At 39.6% G+C, this 22353-nt stretch overlaps 1 protein-coding gene across 1 annotated transcript in view; it reads right to left on the minus strand.

The window, feature by feature from the left end:
- CASS4 (Cas scaffold protein family member 4) overlaps nucleotides 1-22353 on the minus strand; it is a 37878-nt gene that overhangs the window by 10875 nt on the left and 4650 nt on the right. Inside the window, exon 2 of the mRNA XM_081325857.1 lies at nucleotides 3350-3775. Within this exon, the coding sequence (XP_081181983.1) occupies nucleotides 3350-3775 (426 nt within the window). The remainder of the gene's footprint in view (nucleotides 1-3349; nucleotides 3776-22353) is intronic.

Below are 22353 nucleotides of genomic sequence, written 5' to 3' on the forward strand. Positions count from 1 at the left end.
TGATTGCTAAAGTTTGCTAGCTGTTTAGAATAAAAACATAAAATCAATTTAAACTTTAAATGTTAAAGTTCAAATGATCAACAGTTAAAGTCTCTATAAAAAGATGTCTTAGAGTATTTTAAAAGGATGACTGATTGATAGATTTTATCTACTTTTGACCACAATTGAGCCCAGAATTTCTGTTCCTAAGTGGGACAGTTATTAAGTGAGTTTTGCCCCATTTTACCACGGTTCTTGCCATTAAGTGAATCACTGCAGTCGTTAAGTTAGTAACACGGATGTTAAGTGTATGTGGCTTCCTTATTGACTTTGCTTATCAGAAGGTCACAAAAGGGGATCACATGACCCCAGGGCGCTGCAACCATCATAAACGCGAGTCATGAAAAAGACACAATTACCAACTGAGTAAAAGTAAAGGTTTTCAACTCTAAGGTATGCTGCTCATCTCTATTTCTTCTCCGAGGGAGCCAGCATTGTCCAAAGACTTTTCCATGGTCATATGGCCAATGGAAATATATGCCGAGGCACATAGAACACTGTTATCTTCCCACCGAAGTGGTACCTATTTATCTATTTGCATTTGCAAGCTTTCAAACTGCTAGATGGGCAGAAGCTGGGGCAAGTATCAGAGGTAGATAGCCATTAAAAATGATTCTTTAGTCACTCTACCAACCTTTTTTTAAATTACAAAGAAGAGGAAAGGAAGGACAAATACAAATTTCTTGTTTTTAAGTATCCTCTTCCTTCTTCCCTATTCCAAATTAAAATTGAATGTGGGGAAATATTGCAGATCTGAAACTTATCGTGGATATAACATAAGCTTGAGGATAACATCTTCTATGAATGTCTATATAATTCAGTAATGCAGGGAAACCACAATAATCAGCTGAAAAAAACCTATCACGATGAAGATGGCAGGGACAGGGATAAGAGAAAAGTATCAAGAAAGTAAAGGCTGGAGTGTGTATCAATGATATAAAAGTTGCAACACCGAGGAACGAACCTTTGTCAAGACTAGCCTATAATTTATTTCATGAACGAACAGAGGCTCAAACCAAGATCTCCTTGAACCTACTCTAGTATTCTAACTATTGTACCATTTTGGTATTAAATACTAGGGACTCTTTAAAGCTAGATTTTGAATAATTCTCAGATACGCCAGCCTCTTAAAATTTTGACTGGGCTAAGAAATCTGATTTAAATAAATGCAAAGATTACAATACACACCAGCACTTGCACTTCAGATATGAAGAAGATATCGAACATCGAAGAAGGGACAGAAGAATAGATTAGATGTACACAAGTCAATTTTACAGGTATTTAGTAGTTCAATTATAAAGAAGTGAATGGTTTTGGGGTTGGGGGTTGGGGGGGAAGCACTGTGTTTTGAATTATTTGCTGCTTAGGAAATTTCAAAGAAGAAACACTAAGGATTGAGGCATATGCCAAGTGTCATATTAGACTCTAAAAGAAATGGCTAGCAGTCTGACTGGTTGTCAGCAGCAGCTGATCCTCCTACAGCTGACTCTGTGTGATTCTAGTCTATTGCTTTATTTCTATTCCTGCACTAGCTGGGCATTTCACCATATGTGTTCTTTAAGCCTAAGTGTTGTGGTGAAGGATTGCTACAGGACATTTGTTCTCTGTGGAAACAGCTGCAGTCATAAGTCAGATGTAGTCAGAGAAAACTTTACATTCACATGATTAACATTTGAAAGCTTGGTGGGTTTTTTATATATATAACTAAAGAACTGGTAAAGCTAGTTATAATTACCATACTTTACCAGCCTTATCAAGTGCTTAAGAACATGGACTTATCAGATCAACACCAAAAATGCCACCTGGCCTGCCGTTCTACTTCCAATAATGATTCAAGTAAAGAATTCTTGAAAGCCAAGCTGATGACATGGCCACTCAAGGGTGCCTGATGGTGAGATGGCGAGATTAAAATAAAATAATAAAAATAAAAATTGTCAGGGCAATTTTTTTCTGCCCTTGGTTGTGGCTTTCCTAGTGTTTTTAAGTAATTTTTCGTTGCAATTCTCATATCATTATATTGCCCAAAACCAGCAAAAAAGTATATGGAGTTTATGGAAATTATATTCAAAAACATCTGGAAGAAATTAGGCTACATAATTCCTGTGCTTTTTTTCCCCTCCCCAAATATTTAGAGGAGAGGGTACTTCAATTTCTAAGTGTAGATATTAAATATTAGGCTCCCTTAAATTGATTTGAATTTCATAAAGATACTATCTGATATGTGAAGTACTTCCTTTGTTATTGTAAATTATTGCAAGAATTATTATTGTAAACCCTCTCCCTCTAGTTTGAGCCTGCCCCAGTTGGGAGGAGGGCTCAAACAGATGATTAATCAGGACTCATTACATAAGCACAAGAAGTCACCCCCCATACCCCTCCCCCCATGTGTTTGAGATTTATCTGGTCTTTCCTGGGTGAAAGCTACAGTCTGGGAAGATTCCTATATGATAGTGTGTCACCCTTACTGACTAGGAATTTGAAAAGATGTAATCCAAGCATCCAAACAAAATTTGAAGCATTCCATGTCTTCAAGGGTGTCCCAAACTTGTTGACTATAATTTTTACTGAATGGCACACCAAATGTTACTGATATAACACAGAAACAGATTGCATTCTATTTAACTAATTAAATTTTCTATATTTCAATGTATATTAAATTTATATTAATAATTATGTGTTTATTATTATCCATTCTATCTAATTTTATTTGCTCAACATTTTATTAACTTCTACAATTGATTCAATTATCACTATCTTTTGTAAAAAAAAAACAACCAACCAACCAACCACCATTTCTGTGTAAAGTTGCTGAAAACTAAAAATCAATGATCCGCTGGAAATTATGAAGTGATCTATCCCAGTGGTGGGATTCAAATATGTGAACAACCGGTTCTCTGTGTGGATGCCGCTTCTGGAATTCCATTCTGGGCCCGGGCAACGGTTCTGCCAGAGTGGTGCAAACTGGCTGAATCCCACCATTGGATCTATCAGTGGATTTCAGTGGATATACAATTTATCTGTATAAGTAGATTGTTTATATACTGTATCTAACAGCCTTCTTCAAATCGGTGTCCTCTGAATATGTGGGATCTTAAGTCGTTAATCTTCCAAACTACATGGGCAATGGGAGTTAAAATTCAATAGTTTTAAATCTAAGCAGAGAGAAATAAATCTCTGTGTCTTTGTATATGCCTACAAACAAAAACAAAAAAACAGCTGGGGATATGATGGAAAAGGAAGATTTATTCCATTTCTTCCTAAATTTATTACAGTATCCATTTACCATTTGACAAGCAGCATGCACCTTTACCTGATTGGATGAAGTCTCAGTCTTTTCACTGAGCAGCTTGGCAGCCAAAGCGGGTCCTTGGTACCCTTCTTGTGTTGGCAACAATGAAGTAGAAGATGAAGATGAAGGTGGAGTAATCCAACCATCCATTTTTTCATAGACTGATAATGGTGCAGAAGTTCCATGTACCGAAGGAACCTGGTAGGTAGTCCAACAATTGGTTGGCAGTCCTTGAAAATCTTGCTCAGTGGAAGGAACCTGTGACGAAGTAAGAAGCTGGAGGCGATTGGCTGGTGCCAAGCCCTGCTTCCCATGAAGTGAACATTTCCACCAACCTTCACTCCCAAGGAGATTCTGTTCAAGAACAGTAAGGATGTCTCCTCTGCGAAAGGCCAGCTCATCTGGACACTCAGCTTTGTTGTCATATAAAGCCTTGGCCAAGGTATTCTGAAGACAAACAAATTAAAAGTAAGGGAAGCCCGCTGCTTCTCATAATTACTAAATTTATATTTAAGTTGCCATAAAGGTTTCAATGAGACAGAGTTCGATTCTATATTGTTCTGGGAGTCCTCTGTGCCCCATTTATTTAACCAACTAGCTTACATAAGTTATATAAATTCAAAGCTGCTAATTATCATTCTCACTCAATTGCAGATATAAGACTGACGGAGATGCTCTCACAAGTAAATGATCTTCTGTTACAAAAAATACCTGGGGCTTTCTGTTTTACACGTACAGTAATGTCAATATTGTAAAGTGTTTAAATAAATCTATAGCACACACTGGGCCTGCACAACATATGTGTTGTGTGTGATCTATTAGATTTGGCCTGATCCACAAAGGTTTTTCTTATCATCAATTGTGTTTTCTACTCCTATTTTTAAGAAGTAACTTCAAAGTATATGAAGATGAGAATATAATCACACATAAAAATGAATAGGCAATATCTGCAGAAATCCTTAGTTTTACATTGTCCCATTCATAAATATTCAAATCTAACTTCATAAGAGATGCTCTAAACCAGGGGTAGGCAACCTCAGCTCTTTTATGACTCATGGACTTCAACCATGCTGGCTCAGGAATTCTGGGAGTTGAAGTCCATGAGTCATAAAAGAGCCGAGGTTGCCTACCCCTGCTCTAAACCCACATGTTTTCAAAGCCTTTGGGACTTCCCAGATCTTGTTGCACGCGCAATGCCAGTTTTTTAGAAGCAGTTCTTCTGCCTCAGCATTCTCTAGTTGCCTGTATAAATGAGGAAGTATTCCTTGGTTGGTTTCTACATTGCCTATAAATGTCTTGTCTTTCTTTTATGCAGGACCTTTTGAGAAGACCATGCCAATTCAAAATAGAAGTTACTATGACAATACAAGAACCACAGGAAATTGAGATGTTACTATCTAACATATCTGAAACCAATGTGAAAACCCCCAAAATTGATAAAGATCAGACTTCCATAAAGAAAAAAAACCTTACATTTTTAGAAATAGATTTTTGTTAGAGATAAAATTCATCAACCATATACAGAATGTGAGAAATGAGTAATGGGAAATTATTATCTTGGAATGTGAACTTCAACACATAACCTTTATTAAGTACTAAACTTAGTATTAAAATATACCAATGTGTGAACAAGTCAACCTTCGTATCTTTTCCACAAGGCTATCAAGTCTTATCAGTATGTAGGAGTTTTTCATGCCTATGTGCAAAGACAATTCTAAGAAATTAATCAGGTGTGCAAGGTCACAGCTGTTTCATCAAGTTACACATTGCCCTTTTTTTACTAGAAATGTATTTATTCCTTGATTTAGAGAAGAACCTGTATTTGTCACTAGTTTTCAATGTAATGAAAGAAATTTTGCTTCTGAAATTCTACTATAGGAGAAGAGAATGTTGAAAAAATTCTTGGGATTGGTAGTGTTGGTGTACTTACTTAGTTATCCCAGTTACTCTTAGTTACCCCAGTTATCAAAGAGCCCTCTTTTTCACTGAAAAGTTCTCTCTTGGTTTTCACCGGCTTTTTCCACTTTCATTAAATTCTAACAGAAGAGATCAGGACGTTATTCCTCCTATGGGATTTTTTTCCCCCAAAAGAAAAGTGTGGACATCTACAAAGGCTTTAGAACAACAGAAAATATGGAACAGAACAAAATGATATGCATAGCAGGTGCAAAGCACCCCACTTCTGAAGTTTGGTGTGTAACAACTGAGTTAGATGTAATTGTTCCTTGGGTTCTTCATAGAAGAGACTTTATTCTTATGTCTCGCATCTGGTTGTCATGGAGAAAATCTCTGTGGTCATTAGGAGTCAACAGTGACTTGATGGCACTTAGTCAATTTCATGTCTGGTTTTAGAAGGAATGCTTATGCATATCCCTTCTTTGCTTTTCAGATAGGGAGGATAGCTCCAGGCTTCCTAACTGGGTGATTGAGAACTTCAGCAATGGAAAGATTACAGAGGACCAGCCATCCAAATTTGTTTTCTATTGGAGACATCTTGCAATCTTGACAAGCTATTATAGGGTAGAACAGGGGTAGGTTGGCTCAGGAATTCTGGGAGTTGAAGTCTACAAGTCATAAAAGAGCCAAGATTGCCTACCCCTGGGCTAGAATGTCACCCTTAAGAAACAGTTGGAGAAATGTTCTTCCCCTGGAGAAATTTAAAGAAAGCTGTAAAGATGTAAAGAAAGATGTAAAAAAGATGTCGAGACTCTAGAAAGAGTACAGAGAAGAGCAACAAAGATGATTGGGGGACTGGAGGCTAAAACATATAGGGAACGGTTGCTGGAATTGGATATGTGTAGTTTAATGAAGAGAAGGGTGAGGGGTGACATGATAGCAGTGTTCCAATATCTCAGGGGCTGCCACAAAGAAGAGGGAGTCAAGCTATTCTCCAAAGCACCTGAAAGCAGGACAAGAAGCAACGGATGGAAACTAGTCAAGGAGAGAAGCAACCTAGAACTAAGGAGAAACTTCCTGACAGTTAGAACAATTAACCAGTGGAACAACCTGCCTCCGGAAGTGGTGAATGCTCCAACACTGGAATTTTTTAAGAAGAGACTGGACAGCCATTTGTCTGAAATGGTATAGGGTTTCCTGCCTTAGCAGGGGGTTGGGCTAGATGACCTCCAAGGTCCCTTCCAACTTATTATTATTATAAAGCTTCCAATCAACTTTTTCTCTCCACAAATTTGGGAGAGAATTTCAACTCTGCTACCTACAGATTCTCTTTACTCCATGCTGTCCAAATGACGAGGCTGCCAGAGACAGCAGGTGCTGATGAATCCCTTAAGACAGCCAGCTGCTCTCAGGTTTTGCTAGGATTAAAATAAGATTTAATTATCAGACTGACTGGCTTCCAACAACGATAAAGAGAGGAAGATGGTCATCTTGCTCTTGGCTTCAAGCTGCAAAATGACTTGGGCCAGCTTAATTTATGAGCTATTTTTATTTTCAATTGGCAATGAAATCTACAATAACATAGTGGAAGATGTTGATACAAGCAATAAAGTCAAGGCTTTTTAATTTGGGTTCTACTGTGGCAGATCATGGCTGAAGGAATTACTGTTGACCTCTTTGGGAGCCACATGTGGAATGGAAAGAGTGCATTCTGCAGTTCTACTCAATAACTACTCAATGATACCTTGAACCAATCTGATCAGCTCTGCATAACTGTAAACCTAGGACTGACTTCTCAACCTGAACTGATTAAAAATGTGAAAGAAACTTCTAGGACTGACAGGTTTATTTCATTTCCTCATCAACTTTACTAAGTATTATTCCTTCCTATTGACAATATTGTCAGGAGCCATTACATCCATATCATCATGGACTTTGAAGATTGAGGAAGGAAATTCAAGAATTGGGGAACTCAATCATTCACCCATCCTTCTAGTTTATGGAAAAAAAGAGTTGGTGGAAAGCAGAATTCATGAAAAAATTTGAGTTCTTGCACCACTACCAGCTTTTTATAAAGCTTAGTAGTAGAAGGACTGGAAAGAAAATATCTAGCACAAGGATCTTGATTTTGAGTAGTAGGACTTCAAATTGAATGACATGGGGATTGGAGATGAAGATCCTAAAATGACCACTTTGAATAAAAATTTGATTGTTGTAGGACGGGGGTATCAAACTCGCCGCATCACGTGACGTGTCGCAACATATCATGACATTTTTCCCCTTGCCAGAGCTTGTGTGGGTGCGTCTTCCACATGACACATCTGGCCCGTGGGCTGGCAGTTTGACACCTTTGTTGTAGGAGGAAGAGAGAGTGTTCCTAAGTGGGGGCCTATAAGTTACTTAATAAAAAATCAGGAAGCTAATTGACTCATAAAGGTCATGGCCTTGCTGTCCGTACACTAATGCACAACATAAGGGAAATAAAAATATGCACTTTAATGTTCAACAAAGAATGCAAATATGCCTTTATAGATATAAGAGAGACTTGCTAGATATTGTAACTGAAAAATATAGTTTAATAAAAAGAACAGAAAAAATAGAAGGAGAGTAACGGCACTATATGTTAAAATATCTGCATCTAATGTGGTGTTACTGTTAGTAGAATCCATTAAATCAGCCCAAGGTTTTTTGGGTTTTCAGTAACTCTGAAGAAAAGGATGAACTTTTTTTTCTTTTTAAGTAGATTAGCAAGGCCAGATGTACATTCATCCAACTAATCCTGACCTGAGGCTGCTGGTGCTTTGTCATTCTGGTAATTTTTTCCCAAGACATGCAATTGGGTTTGAAGAGAATGTTCTAAAGAATGGCAGAAACATGCCTTAAGCCCTGAAAACTTCCTATTATTATTATTATTATTATTATTATTATTATTATTATTATTATTATTATTATTATTATTATTATTATTATTATTATTATTATCATTATTATTATTATTGTTGTTGTTGTTGTTGTTGTTGTTGTCCCTCCTATACCATTTCAAACAAATGGTTGTCCAATCTCTTCTTAAAAATGTCCAGTGTTGGAGCATTTACAACTTCTGGAGGCAGGTTGTTCCATTGATTAATTGTTCTAACTGTCAGGAAATTTCTCCTTAGTTCTAGGTTGCTTCTCTCCTTGATTAGTTTCCATCCGTTGCTTCTTGTCCTGCCCTCAGGTGCTTTGAACAATAGCTTGATTCCCTCTTCTTTGTGGCGACCCCTGAGATATTGGAACACTGCTATCATGTCCTTCTCTTCATTAAACTAGACATACCCAATTCCAGAAACCGTTCTTTATATGTTTTAGCTCCCAGTTCCCTCATCATCTTTGTTGCTCTTCTCTGTACTCTTTCTAGAGTCTCAACATCTTTTTTACATCGTGGTGACCAAAACTGAATGCAGTATTCCAAGTGTGGCCTTACCAAGGCATTGTAAAGTGGTATTAACACTTCACATGATCTTGATTCTATTCCTCTGTTAATGCAGCCTAGCATTATGTTGGCTTTTTTGGCAGCTGCAGCACACTGCTGGCTCATATTTCAGTGATTGCCCACTGGGTCTCCGACATCCCTCTCACAGTTACTATTATTGAGCAAGGTACCACCTATACTGTATCTGTGCATTTGGGGTTTTTTGCCTAATGTAGAACCTTACTTTTTTCACCATTGAATTTCATTTTGTTAGATAGTGCCCAATGTTCAAGTCTGTCAAGATCCTTCTGTATCTTAAGCCTACCTGCTGGAGTGTTGGCTATTCCTGCCAGCTTGGTGTCGTCTGCAAAGTTGATGAGTTCCCCATCTATCCCCTCATCCAAATCATTGATGAAGATGTTGAAGAGCACTGGGCCTAGAACAGAGCCCTATGTCACCCCACCACACACTTCCTATATCTGCCAGTTTCTAAAATATAGGTGTGCATTATTGAAAAACAACCTGCTTTGGAGTTTCCTGCAGTTTTCACTGTGTAGTACCTCTGATAACAGCTCTTTGTGACTAACCTCACGGGGTGTCTTGCATTTTGACAGTCTCATCTGGTGATATGACTGAGCAAAAACTTCACCTTTATTTCCAGTCTACTTGATTCTTTTCCCATAAAGGAAATTGCTGCATGTAATTTGCCTGACTACCTACAAAGGATTTTCCAACGTGAGTATTCCACCAGGATTAGAATTTCATGCCCTCTTGGGCTGTTTACGCTGTAGATATCTGTGGCACAGGGTTAGGAGAGTTGACAATAGCATTAATCCTAGAAGCAGTTCAAAGGGGTACAAGAGGACTTCAGGGGTGATCCAAACACTGGACACTTCCTTTTCCCCAAGGAAGAATTAACAATATGAAAAACATGATATGACTTCTCAGAAGTTTGTTGAGGACATCTGGTCAGAGAAGGTGATATTGCTAGAACTCATTGTTACTGTCCCAAAACCTAAGATAATAAACATATTAAAAGACTGAATATTGATGCAGAGAAGGAGAAATTTGGAGGCAATGCTGCCCTGTGGCGCTACAATCAACCTGTTCATCACACCACAATTAAAGTATTGGATATGTCATTCCCATCCACCAAATTGATTCCTTCATGGTGCAGAATCAAGGAGTGAACACTTGGTATCCTAGCTGCTATCTCTATTCTGTAAGTTCTCAATTTAAAACCAAAAGCAGGACGAGAATTTCCATTACTAAACAAAGTGGTTGTTAAGTGGGCGATAGTCGATTTTACAACCTTTTTTTTGCCATGGTGGTTAAGCGAATCACTGCAATTGTAAAATGACTTGTGTGTTTGTTAAATGAAATTGGTTTCCCCCATTGACTTTGCTCGTTGGAAACCAGCTGGGAAGCTCACAAATGATGATCACACAAACCAAGGACACTGCATGCCATTTGTCAAATGCCCAAATTATGATTATGTGACTATGGGAATGCTGCAAGAGATATTTGGGTGAGGATTGGTTGTCACTTCGAACAGTAACTAAATGAGTGGCTGTAGAAAACCAGACATATCACTGGAAGCTAAAATCGATTTACTTTGGCCAAATACGTCTGAATTACTTTGGCCATGTTATACATGCAAATTCATTAGAGAAGGCCATGATGCTAGGAATGGACAAAGAAGAAGATGCAAACAAAAGAACACACTGGCTTGATAACATCAAGTCTGATGCAAAGTTGAACATAAAACGATTGAAAGAAGCTGTGTGCTTGACAGACTAGCATGGAGAGCACTTGCCTAGAAAATCACCAAGAGTCAGACCTGACTAAATGGTTAAAAACAACAAACAACAAATCAAGGACTACCTTACTGTTATACAGTATGCATAAAAGTGTTCAGGCTGTAGTAACCAAAGGCCATTCCAACTGGGACTGTCCATGCTAACAATCCGCAGTACGGTTTCCATGGCTGTGGAAAGCTCTACGCTTTTTGATATTGAGAGAATGTAAATAATGCAGATTCTTGCCCATAGTTCATGTCTTAGAAGATAATGTTTGTAGCTCAGGGTTGAACTGTGCACTGTGCACTTATGGTGTTATCTAATTTGGTAATTAAACGTCTGCAAGAAAATCACCAACTTCAGAGAGCACCAAGGACCTAAGAGTTCATCTCTTCTCTGTTCCCCTTCCCCTTTGCTCACCTTTGACCTCCTTTTTGCCAATTAACAATTTTTATCTTTGTTGGTATTTCATATACTGTACAAACATAAAATTATATTTTTGCTAGCTCTGCTGATGGCATGTCTGCTTGCTCTGATCTGTGTGCTGTTTATAAACTAAACTGGAAATTACTCCCATGTGCTCTTCCGACATCGCAGAATAAGAAGGCCTGGTTAAGATTCTTAGTGGTTTGCAACCATTCCTAACTGCTTCCTTTACTGCTTCCTGGGGCAATGAGGTGGGTGAAAGCTTGCTATAGATATAGGAGCTGCTGATTATGGCATCATATTTATGCCAGTATCACCATCCAAAATAGGACAGTGCGGGTATGTTAGGGCTGAAGTCCAGGACTTTCTAAGAAAAATGTCAGAGAGCTTTCTACTAAACCGATGTTTAAATAAGAGTACAGCATCGTGCAAGTTCTGTTGAGTTGTAGTTTGCATCAAAAGCATATGGGTTATATTTTTACCATCACATTTGCTGAAGAGGAACAGCTGCTCTAGAGAATTAAGAGAAGACGTGCATTTGCCAGCTCAGATTGTATCAGTGTCCTGCTGTTGATAACATCCATTTTGCCTGCTGAGATGGCTTAGAAACAATGAGCTCCTTCTTCTCCCTGCTTTATCATCCCCTCCCTTTGCCTGTCTTAACAGCTGCTAGAGATGGACAACAGGCTTGTTTGCCTCATGGAATAATTATTTTAAACAAATCGAGGTGTTCTAACAAATATGTCAGCCTGCCCTTCTATTTTTTTCCAATTCCCCCCCCCCAAAGCCTTGATCTAACCAAATATCGCAATTGCTTTCCAACTAACCCTCCACGCATATTGCACTGAGGAAATGACAAGTTAAAATTTTAATGCAAGAATTAATTTTTTACAAGGGTCAGCTGTTGTGTGATGATATGACATTATCTGGTTATTTGGATGGGTAATGGGAATGTCTGCCAGTGAAAACCAAGCTTAGAGAACCTTCTGCAACTCTGCATGCCAGCCCTGGGCTACCTACAGATAGTCCTTGACTTACAGCAATTCATTTAGTGACTGTTCAAAGTTACAACAACACTGGAAAAAGTCACAACAGGTCTTTATATTTATGAGCATTGCAGCATATTTATGAGCAATCACACAATCAAAATTTGGACACCTGTAAACTGGCGTGTTTTTGCAAAGGTTGCAGAGTCCTAGGGTCATGTGATCAGTATTTGCAACCATCCCAGCTCACTGCTGACAGGTCAGTGGGGGAAGCTGGATTTGCTTAATGACCACGATTCATTTAACAACTGTAGTCATTCATTTTAACAACCATGGCAAAAAGGTTGTAAAATTGGGCATGACTCACTTAACTACCTTACCTAGCAAAGGAAATTCTAGTCTCAAACTTGATAAGTCGAGGACCACCTGTATATTTTTTATTTTTTATTTATTTTTAATCCCATTTATATCCTGCCCTTCTCCGAAGACTCAGGGCGGCTTACAATCTAAAGCACAAACCAATGTGCTTAGCAATAGCCTTCATTCTATGTATATGCCTGCTTATTAGGGCTTTCCCCCCCCCAAGCGGCATTATTAAAAAGTCAGCTTATTGCCCCCAACAATCTGGGTCCTCATTTTACCTACCTCGGAAGGATGGAAGGCTGAGTCAACCTTGAGCCTGGTGGGACTTGAACCTGCACTAATTGCAGGCAGCTGGTGTTACTTAAAGGAGGCATTAGCCCACTGCTCCACCAAGACTCTATGCTCTACTATTGTCACTTCCCAATTCAAAACACACAAAGAGTAGAGAAGTTCCTAGTCAATACCCTAGGTTGATTATTTTATGAGTCAAGTATATATGTAGTGAGGTGACAGTATGAGCTACCTACCCCAAGGGTGCTTTTTTCAAGAGGCAACTGGACTTCCTTGTTTTTCTTTGAAGGGTTTCACATCTCATGCAAGAAGCTTCATCAGCTCTGACTGGATGGTAGAGAATGGAAGGATTTAATCCCCACCATCCAGTCAGAAAGTCCAGTTGCCTCACGAAAAGGCACCTTTGGGACAACCATGACCTGGATGACTGAGAATCCCCATAGACAAGAACTGCCTGCGTTTTGTTCAGATCTAGTTCTGATAGCCCAACTCACTTTCCAAGGTTTTTCATTTCCTTCCTACTGAGAGCAGTTTCACCCACTTCTTTTTATTCCTAATTCTGCAATCTTTCTCTACTATTTTATTTCCTCCCAATCCTATGCATACTCTTACACCGAACACAAAACCTAACTGTCTGAATCTAATCTCCAGTGGGATTAATATGAAGGTCTTCCAAAGCTACCTTGCCTGGTGCAGGATCCACTAAGCCAGGGGTAGGCAACCTTGGCTCTTTTATGACTCATGGACTTCAACTCCCAGAATTCCTGAGTCAGCATAGCTGACTCAGGAATTCTGGGAGTTGAAGTCCATGAGTCATAAAAGAGCTGAGGTTGCCTACCACTGCACTAAGCAGAATCAGCCATTCTTCTTGACTTCCTTCCCTCCTTAGGTATAATGGCAATTAAGGAAATCATCACCACAAACTCCCATTATCTAATCACTCCAGAAGTAATGGAAAAAATTATTAAGTTGTTTGCACAAACCTAATTATATCTGAGGGATCCTACAAAATGAGCTAAATACTGAAACCTTTTTTGACCCCAGGGGTACCTGAAGAGTGTGATTAAAATAAAGTTAAGATGGTGGTCACAAGTATGCATTCAAAGCTTTCTTTGTTTTTTTCTGTGTATCTCTATATGTACATGCAATACCCCTGTGGACAACCCTGCTTTACCAAAGGCTTGGCAAGTTGACTATGCCTTTTGTTGTTGTTGTTGTTGTTGTTGTTGTTGTTGTTGTTAGCTGCGAAGTCGTGTCCGACCCATCGCAACCCTATGGACAACATTCCTCCAGGCCTTCCTGTCCTCTACCATCTTCTGGAGTCCATTTAAGCTCACGCCTACTGCTTCAGTGACTCCATCCAGCCACCTCATTCTCTGCCATCCCCTTCTTCTATTGCCCTCAATCTTTCCCAGCATTAGGCTCTTCTCCAGTGAGTCCTTCCTTCTTATTAGGTGGCCAAAGTATTTGAGTTTCAACTTCAGGATCTGGCCTTCTAAAGAGCAGTCAGGGTTGATCTCCTCTAGGACTGACCAGTTTGATAGCCTTGCAGTCCAAGGGACTCGCAGGAGTCTTCTCCAGCACCATAGTTCAAAGGCCTCAATTCTTTGGCACTCAGCCTTTCTTATGGTCCAACTTTCACTGCCATACATTGCAACTGGGAAGACCATAGCCTTGACTATACGCACTTTTGTTGACAGGGTGATGTCTCTGCTTTTTAGTGTGCTGTCTAGATTTGCCATGGCTTTACTTCTCATTATTGCTTTTTCACCATTGCTTTTAACTCTTCCTTTAAAATGCTGCCATTTTTACTACTGCCATATCAGGAGTTTAAAATATTTTTATTAATGGTGTCTTGGTTGACTGTCCCATTCCATTCCTCTTTATAATCTTATATCTGACATAATAGCTAAAGTAAGGCCATGTATGCTTCAAAAATGATTTGGAAAAAATGCTTTTCATATGAATCTAGGGTCTCTCTGCCAGAAAAGCTGTTTTGTTTTTCTCAAATTTCTGCAGCAAACTGCTTTAAACAGTCAATGATGCAACTCTTAAAAAGCACCCATATCTTTTTTTTTCTAGTTGGCGTAGAAATGTGAAAGAAGAGCAGTTCTTTTTCTTTGAGCCGCAGTAAAGAAATATTGCATGTTTGCTCATCTCCAAAGCCATTCTTCCAAATCATTCTTTAACCATGTACAATTCCAATGTAAAAGTCTACACTGAACCACTGTCCAGAGTAAAGCAACTGTGTATCAACAGTGGCTGTTTAATTCTGGATTCCAAATTTAGCATCCTAATCTCACTGACACCAGTGGTTGAAGCCTGCTACTAAAAAATCCAATTTGAAAAGGGAACAAATGGAAACCTTAATCTCATTACATGGAAAAGTTGCAGTGGGACTCTTTTGCTGAAAATATGGAAAAATAATGTACTTGTGATTTATATGTTCAATTATTAGATAGATTATAGAAAGAAGGAAGTTATACCTTAGAGAGGATAATATTTGTTTGAACTGCTGTAAAGAAGATTGGAAGTCATTTCTTGACATTTTGTCTTTCATTTCTTTTTCTCTTTTTCCTATATCTCTCCCAAAAGTGCTTTTCCAAAAGGCAACTGGACTTTTCTTTATTTAACTTTTTTCCATGAAGCTGTTTTTCTGAAGAAACGTCTTGGAAGGAAAGCGTAACATTTTCAAGGAAAAAACAAAGAAAGTTCAGTTGTCTTTTGAAAAAGCACCTTTAGGACATTTATTATTTAGCATATGGCTGGTCACACACAGAATTAAGAGCACTTCATATTTACAAGTTAGAACAGTTAAAACATTTTTTTTAAAAAGAAGCAATTATAAACCCTAAGAGGAAAACAGAAATAACATTTCAGAGTTTAATGTCGAGTTTGGAGATCCAGTCAGTAGCTGACGTTGTTACGCAGAGAAAGTCCTTAAAATCTCCTGGGTATCTTCTATTAGTGCATTCCCTCACTATATGTTGGATCACATTGTGCTGAAGGTGTCTTTCCCCATTTATACAGAGAATCAGCACACACCCCATGAGTCATTCTAATTCTATTGTATGTCATCCATATGTGTCGGGGTAGATTAAATCCTGGAGGTATACTATTAGGATTAATATGCTCAGAAATATCTTGGGAGGTATAGCTACTCCATGCTTCCATCCACTTTTGTATAGTGCTCTGATGTTCGGCCAGCAGCTTAAGCGCTGTGAGGAGTGGTGGATTTCTTGACTTTAATCGACATCTTAAGAGATCAGAGGTATAGGCATGAATGGGTAGAGAGGAGTTTAGCAGGATCTTACTATACTCCCGTATGAGAGCTTCTTGTCGTCGTACGTGCGGGGGAAGTATGTGGCTAAGAACTGGTAGCCAGTGAATAGGTGTAGATTTTATGCACCCAGTAATTAATCTCATCATATGGCTGAGTTGAACATCAACAAGTTTTGTATGTGGGATGTTTATCCATACAGGTGCGCAGTATTCCGCTACAGAGTAGCAAAGCCCAAGGGCTGCGCATTGAAGAGTTGGAGCTGAAGCTCCCCAAGTTGTTCCGCATAGTTTTTGCAGAATGTTGTTTCTGCTGTTAACCTTGGCAGCCAAATTCTGAATATGTTTTTTAAAAGACAGAGTCCTGTCTAGGGTGACCCCCAGGTATTTTGGTGTAGCCTCATATGGGAGCAATTTATTATTTAGGTATATATTGAGTTCTCTTTTTGCTAATTTACAAAGTTACTCGCGTCCGTGGCAAACCTTAAGCCACACGTGCCTCCTGGGTGGTGCTAAATGAGTAACAGACGGACTGGTAGCCAGACATCTGGGAGGATCTCCTGGCTTCACACACAACTCCACAGTCCTTTTAAGGACTAAAAAATAGCAGAAATAACAGAAATAACAAATATCTTTAGGACAACTGTGACCTGGGTGACTGAAAATCTCCATAGACATTCTATATCTCTCCTTTCTCTTTCATTTCTCATTCTTTTCTCACCATTTTTTCGTTTACTTTCCTGTATTTTCTTTTTTCATCTAAATGTTTTTAATTCTGTAAAAAAAAATCTTTAATAGAAATTAACTAAAAGAAAAATTTAAAAAAATTAATAGAGAGCAGTGTTCCAGCATTTCTGGTAGAGTTTTGAAAAACCGTATTCAGTTATACTCACTGGAGTATATAAAACAATTTGGAGAAACAGATGGCAAAAAGCAATGGGCATTTTATGAAAGGTTTTACCTAGGACAGACTTAAGACCTTGCCCTGGATACGCTCTCAAATAGAAGTTAATAGCATCAGTGATCTCCGTAAGGCCAAATCATTATGCTGCCTAAAAAGATATTCAAGTTGGCTTTTCCTCCCCCCCCCGCACCTTTCCATAAAACAAAAGAAAACGAAACACTATGACAATTATACAGACCCCACCATCACGCCAAAGGTAATTGCAGCCTGGAGATAGGACACACTGAATGCTTCCATCTTTACTACCTTCTCATTTTGCCAGAAATTGCTTGCCTCCATCTCTTGTGACAACCAGTTCATTTTACCTGACCGATCTGGGATGAGCCATCTATTTCTGCCATGGCACAATCAATTTTTTCCCCATGCTCAGACTTCCTATCCAACCCCAGCATATTATCTTATGAAAACATAACTTCCTCCCCATTGCCAGAGGGTTCAGTTTTTAAAATCTACAAAAAAACAAACCCGTCACTTAGTCCTACATAGTAAAAAAAAACACTAGACTTACGAAGCTGTAAATCCACTAGCTTAATGTGGCTGAATTCCATTCTACCGGTCATGAATGCTTTTACTACCTACAGGGATTCAACAACTGTAAGCATGAAAGACAGAAGAGTTGCATTCTGAGCTGTCTTTCCCATTGACTGACTGGAGAATTCTGGGAGTTGAAGTCCACATGGCTTCAAGTTGCCAAGGTCGAGTAACACTGCTTCAGACATTGGCATAATATTACCTCCCCCAGTTCTCTCTCAGGCCAATTGCATTTGGGCTTATAGCTATTTAAATGCTACCTGAAGCATTTGGATTCAACAGAAATATAGTGTCCTTGCAGCTTATTTTCTTTTTGGTGAATGACCCAACATGCATGCATACAAACTGAACTCAAAATACAGATACGTGTCACTAAACCTTTTATTGTTGCTGTGGAATCCAGCATGAGATTTTTCTTGCCTGAGGATTTAGATAGAAAGTTATTTCTTGGATGACGTTTTCTGGCATTTTACTATTGGTCGGCTTTTCTACCGTTCTCTCAAACCCGTAGAAATCATGTTCATTCAATGAGCATTCAAGAGTCAGCACAAAATCAAGGCTAGCCTGCAGAATTTGCTGCCGCAAAAGTGGTTGGGAGACCCATCAACTAATATCACTCTGAATGAAATTAAATTGCATGAAACAAAGAGTCAAATGAAGGAAACCTCATAGCACAGGCTGAAAAAATGTTAACTACTGCTCTTGTGGTCCCCTTGACAAATGATTATTAAGATTCCTCCTCTAATCATCCTGGGAAAGGAGCCAAACTGACTCTAAAAGAAAATATTTTAATAAAATATTCCACCGGGATAAAAGCAGCAGGTTGTAATGACCTACTGGAGCATTAAGACAGATGTCTATTGGATTCTTTCATCAGAAATAATTAAGTATTAATGTTCTTTTTCTAAAACCCTCATAAAGTGATACAAGGAATTTTTTTCCTTCCCTTCCCTTCCCTGAAGTATCAATTAAACTAAGGGGTGGATTGATAGAGTCATGTTCAGAAATAGCCAGGGCAAGAAGGTACAGGTGCAACTGACTGCTTGAAAAGTTTGAAAGGTGACTGACACATTCATCCTGAGCATCCACTCACACCCATCCAAGCCTACTTTATCACACTGGGGATGACTGATGGTGACCATGGTTTTTCTCACTGGCTGATAATGCTAGTTGGGAAGAGAAGCAAAACCAGAAGGAACTACCAACGGCTGTCCTTAAATTACCCCGCAACAAAGCTGTAAGGGTAGAGCCACTCACAAGCCTTATTACCAGAGATGTCTACAGACTACAAAGTCAAGCTTGTGCTTGTGAGAGTGCAACTGGAACCCCACCCATTTTTAATGTATTGATGGCACTGTTGCGGCCACCAATGACTGTTTTGATTACATCCTGAGGACATCCCTGCTCATTCTGGGATAGATTAGAACTTGGCAGTTGGAGAGCTACAAATTACACAGGTTCTTTTTCCCCCCTATTAAATGAAGGCAAGCAGAAATGCCCACCAATGTGGCTAGGAGAAAAAAGTCCAAAACTGATGTCCAGAGGTCATGATATATAGAAAATGTATAAATGTCTATGGAGATTCTCAGTCATCCAGGTCATAGTTATCCCAAAGGTGCTTTTTCATGAGGTAACTGAACTTTCTTGTTTTTGTTTGAAGACATTTCGCTTCTCATCCAAGTAGCTTCTTCAGCTCCGACGGGATGGTGGGGAATGAAAAAGATTTATACAGACAGCTGTTCATTTGCATTCTTTTAGCGAGTCGCTAATGCTACTTGGAGGCTCATTTGTGTCTTCAGGGTCACCTGAGTAGTGCAAATGGGTGTGGAGCTTTCTTGGAACTGTTGAAAGGACTGCGTTGTAGACTGGCGATAGATATGTCAAAACTGAATGGCCCTCTCTCAACAGAGGGGGAGAGATCCGACATCATCTATCTCCAGTCTACAACACAGTCCTTTCAGCAGTTCCAAGAAGGCTCCACATTCATTTGCACTACTCAGGTGATCCTGAAGATACAGATAAGCCTCCAGGTAGCTGTTGTGATTCAGGGTCAGCCTGTGGGTTCGGCAGTTGGGTTGGACGATTCAGAGGAGGAGGAGGGGGGTGTTGGAGAGGTTGCTGAGGGTGTTGGAGAGCTTGCTGATGAGAGCCCTCAGCCAGGCCCCTCCCACCTGGTTACGACGCAGACCCGGCTGTGTGAGCCTGACAGCGTGGATGAAGATGACCCACAGCTGGCCCTGTTCAAGGACGCCCGACGCAGGAGGCAGTCAATCAGGAGTAAACAGAGGAAGGCAATGGGGCACCTCGGAAGGAGGCAGAGAGAAGCCACGCCCTGAACTGTTTAAAAGGGGAATGCGTGGGAGGGCTGGTTTGCTGAAGGCAACTGTTTGAACAGCTCCTGTTTCATGGTTCGTGTTTGCTCTCTTTGCTCTCTTTGCTCTGTTTTATGTTAATAAATTTGGCAGGCTTAGTTCCAGCCTCTTGCCTTCTTGTAAAGGGGTTGTCCCTGCCTTTTCTGCAGGGCCGGTAGCAGGCTGGTACAGAACAGTAGCATTAGTGACTCGCTAAAAGAATGCAAATGACCAGCTGTCTGCAGGAGCATAAATCCTTCCATTCCCCACTATCTAGTCAGAGTTGAAGAAGCTTCTTGGATGAGAAGCAAAATGTCTTCAAAAAAAGACAAGAAAGTCCAGTTGCCTCGTGAAAAAGCATCTTTGAGAAAATGTATACCGGCCCATGCTTTTGTGCTGTGGTTAACAGGAGCACAGAGGGTTTTCACCACATTATCAGAGAACCGTTTTGAGCTGTACAACAATCACACCTGTAAAGGAAATGGCAATATTGTTGCATCCTGGAAAGGAAGACTTGGTTTCACAACCTACCTTGAGCACAAGCACCTTCCGCATTGTCATTCTATTAATAAGAATGGGCAAGTTAGGACTTTTTTCTTCCTTCCTCTCCCCAACCCCATTTCCTATTTTGCTTGGTAAAATGACTCATAACAGGGTGACCAGAAAGAAGGAAGGCAAGAACAAGAAATAAATTCATCCTTTGGAATACAGATCTTCTGCAGCAGACTGACTCAGCTGTGAAACAATTAGATGCAGCTTCAGCAATGTCATCTGTTAGGCAAAAGTTATTTAAAACCCACTTTTCTTTTCTGGTCTCAGCAGCTAAGCAGGGTTAGGTCTGTTAATGCATGGATGGGGACTAATTTCTGGGCTGTACAGTAGACCGGAAAGTCAAAGAAAAATTCCAGAGGAAGATCACTCCCTACTGCTAGCATCTCCCACTTGTTTCAATCATTTGGATCAAGATGTGTTTATTGTATCTGTGTTGAGTTTCATATATCTTGCTAAAATTAAAATGGAGTCTCTTTGGGTTTGACTTCTTAGCATGTGGTCTATGATAATTCCTGCAGTTTACAAACCATGTTTCTGTCTATGGAGATTCTCAATCATCCAAGTCATGGTTGTCCCAAAGGTACTTTTCAAAAGGCAACTGGACTGCCAAGAATGAAACTTTGGCAGCTATGAGTCTCTTCATTTGCCATTAGAGTTAGCTTTAGAAGTGTTTAGATAGAGAAATGAAGCCTTTTTGATTCTGCTGAAGACCATGAGAGCCTGAACCATTTCCAAGGACACTGCAGCAGGTGTGGAAAAGAAGCAGACAGTTCCTAACAAAGTGAAATTGTTTACAGGGACTAGGTGAGGAAGGGGGGGATTGGGCAAAGAGACTATTGTTTCATTCTATGATCTGATGTCCTAGAACCTTAGAGTGAATTTTGCTTCACCAGTACCATGCTTTGTATTCAATAAACAGTAAGATTTTCAAAAATGTAATGAACCTGGTTATTTATTTGGATCCTCAAGCTGGATGTTAACATGAACTTTCTTGGTTTTTTCCCCCTTGAAAATGTTTTGCTTCTCATCCAAAAAGCTTCTTCAGTTCAGGACTGAATAAGCTTCATGGATGAGAAGCGAAACATGTCCAAAGGGGCGGCGGGGGGGAAGAGAGTCTAGTTGCCTTTTGAAAAGCACCATTGGGAAAACCATGTTTCTGTTTATTTAATAGATAATCATCAAGAAAATTATGACTAGGTTTCTAGTGGGAACTATTACATACTTCAAGACATGTTTCAGACCTCTGACAGGTGGGGTGTGTGTGGGTGTTAGACATAGGATTTAGACTCTGTTAATCATGCTGCTATTTAGTGCTTGCTGAGGCCAAACTATGTCATTCGGATAATAGCATCCTGAATTGTAGCAATTTGATTGAAATATTATCAAAGTCAGACCAGCAGTGGCTCTCCAGTTTTATGAGTTAAAGAAAAGGCAAAGAACGCCAGGAGAGATGGATGGAAAAGGCAGGTGATTACTGAAATGCTTTTCCATAGAAATCCTTCATTAGCAATAACTTTTATCTGTAGCATCCACAGGGTTTTTCCTTCTTCTCATATCCAGTCCATAAGTAAAACAAACTTACATCTTCTTTAGATGTACTGGTCATTGCACTTTCCCCACATTCATAATCGGACACAAACGTCTGCTTGACAGCTGCAATGCCTGCACTCGCCATCAATCAGCTGGTCGGATTCTGCATACTGCCTCTGTCTCCATGTGTGCCACCCACCAGCTGGTGAGAGCTGGTGATCCCTACTTCAGCCTCTGTGTATGTGAGTGCGTGCATGGGTGTGTGTGCTTGCTTGCCCTGGCCGTCAGCTTCTTCAGGAGAATGGATCAGAAGCTGAAAACTCTTCACTGAAATACAGAAGGGATTCAGGAAGACTACAGTTCAGAAAGCAATTAATGGTGAGGAGGTCTCGGGGGCTGTGCTAGATGGAATGGGGATCCTGCACAAGTCACCCAAGAAGAAAAGTACAAATAAGAAAAGCATTGATGAATGTTTGAAAAAAAGAGATTTCTCTGGGCTAGAAATCTGCCTCTCTGGGCTTTTGAGTGCTCAGAGGTTTTTTCAAAAGAACATTCTTTTGAAAGAGTTCTTACTGCAGCACATGGCATATGAAATAATTCAAGTGG

This window comes from Vipera berus, assembly GCF_964194415.1.
Source record: "Vipera berus genome assembly, chromosome: 3".
NCBI classification, from domain to species: Eukaryota; Metazoa; Chordata; class Lepidosauria; order Squamata; family Viperidae; genus Vipera; species Vipera berus.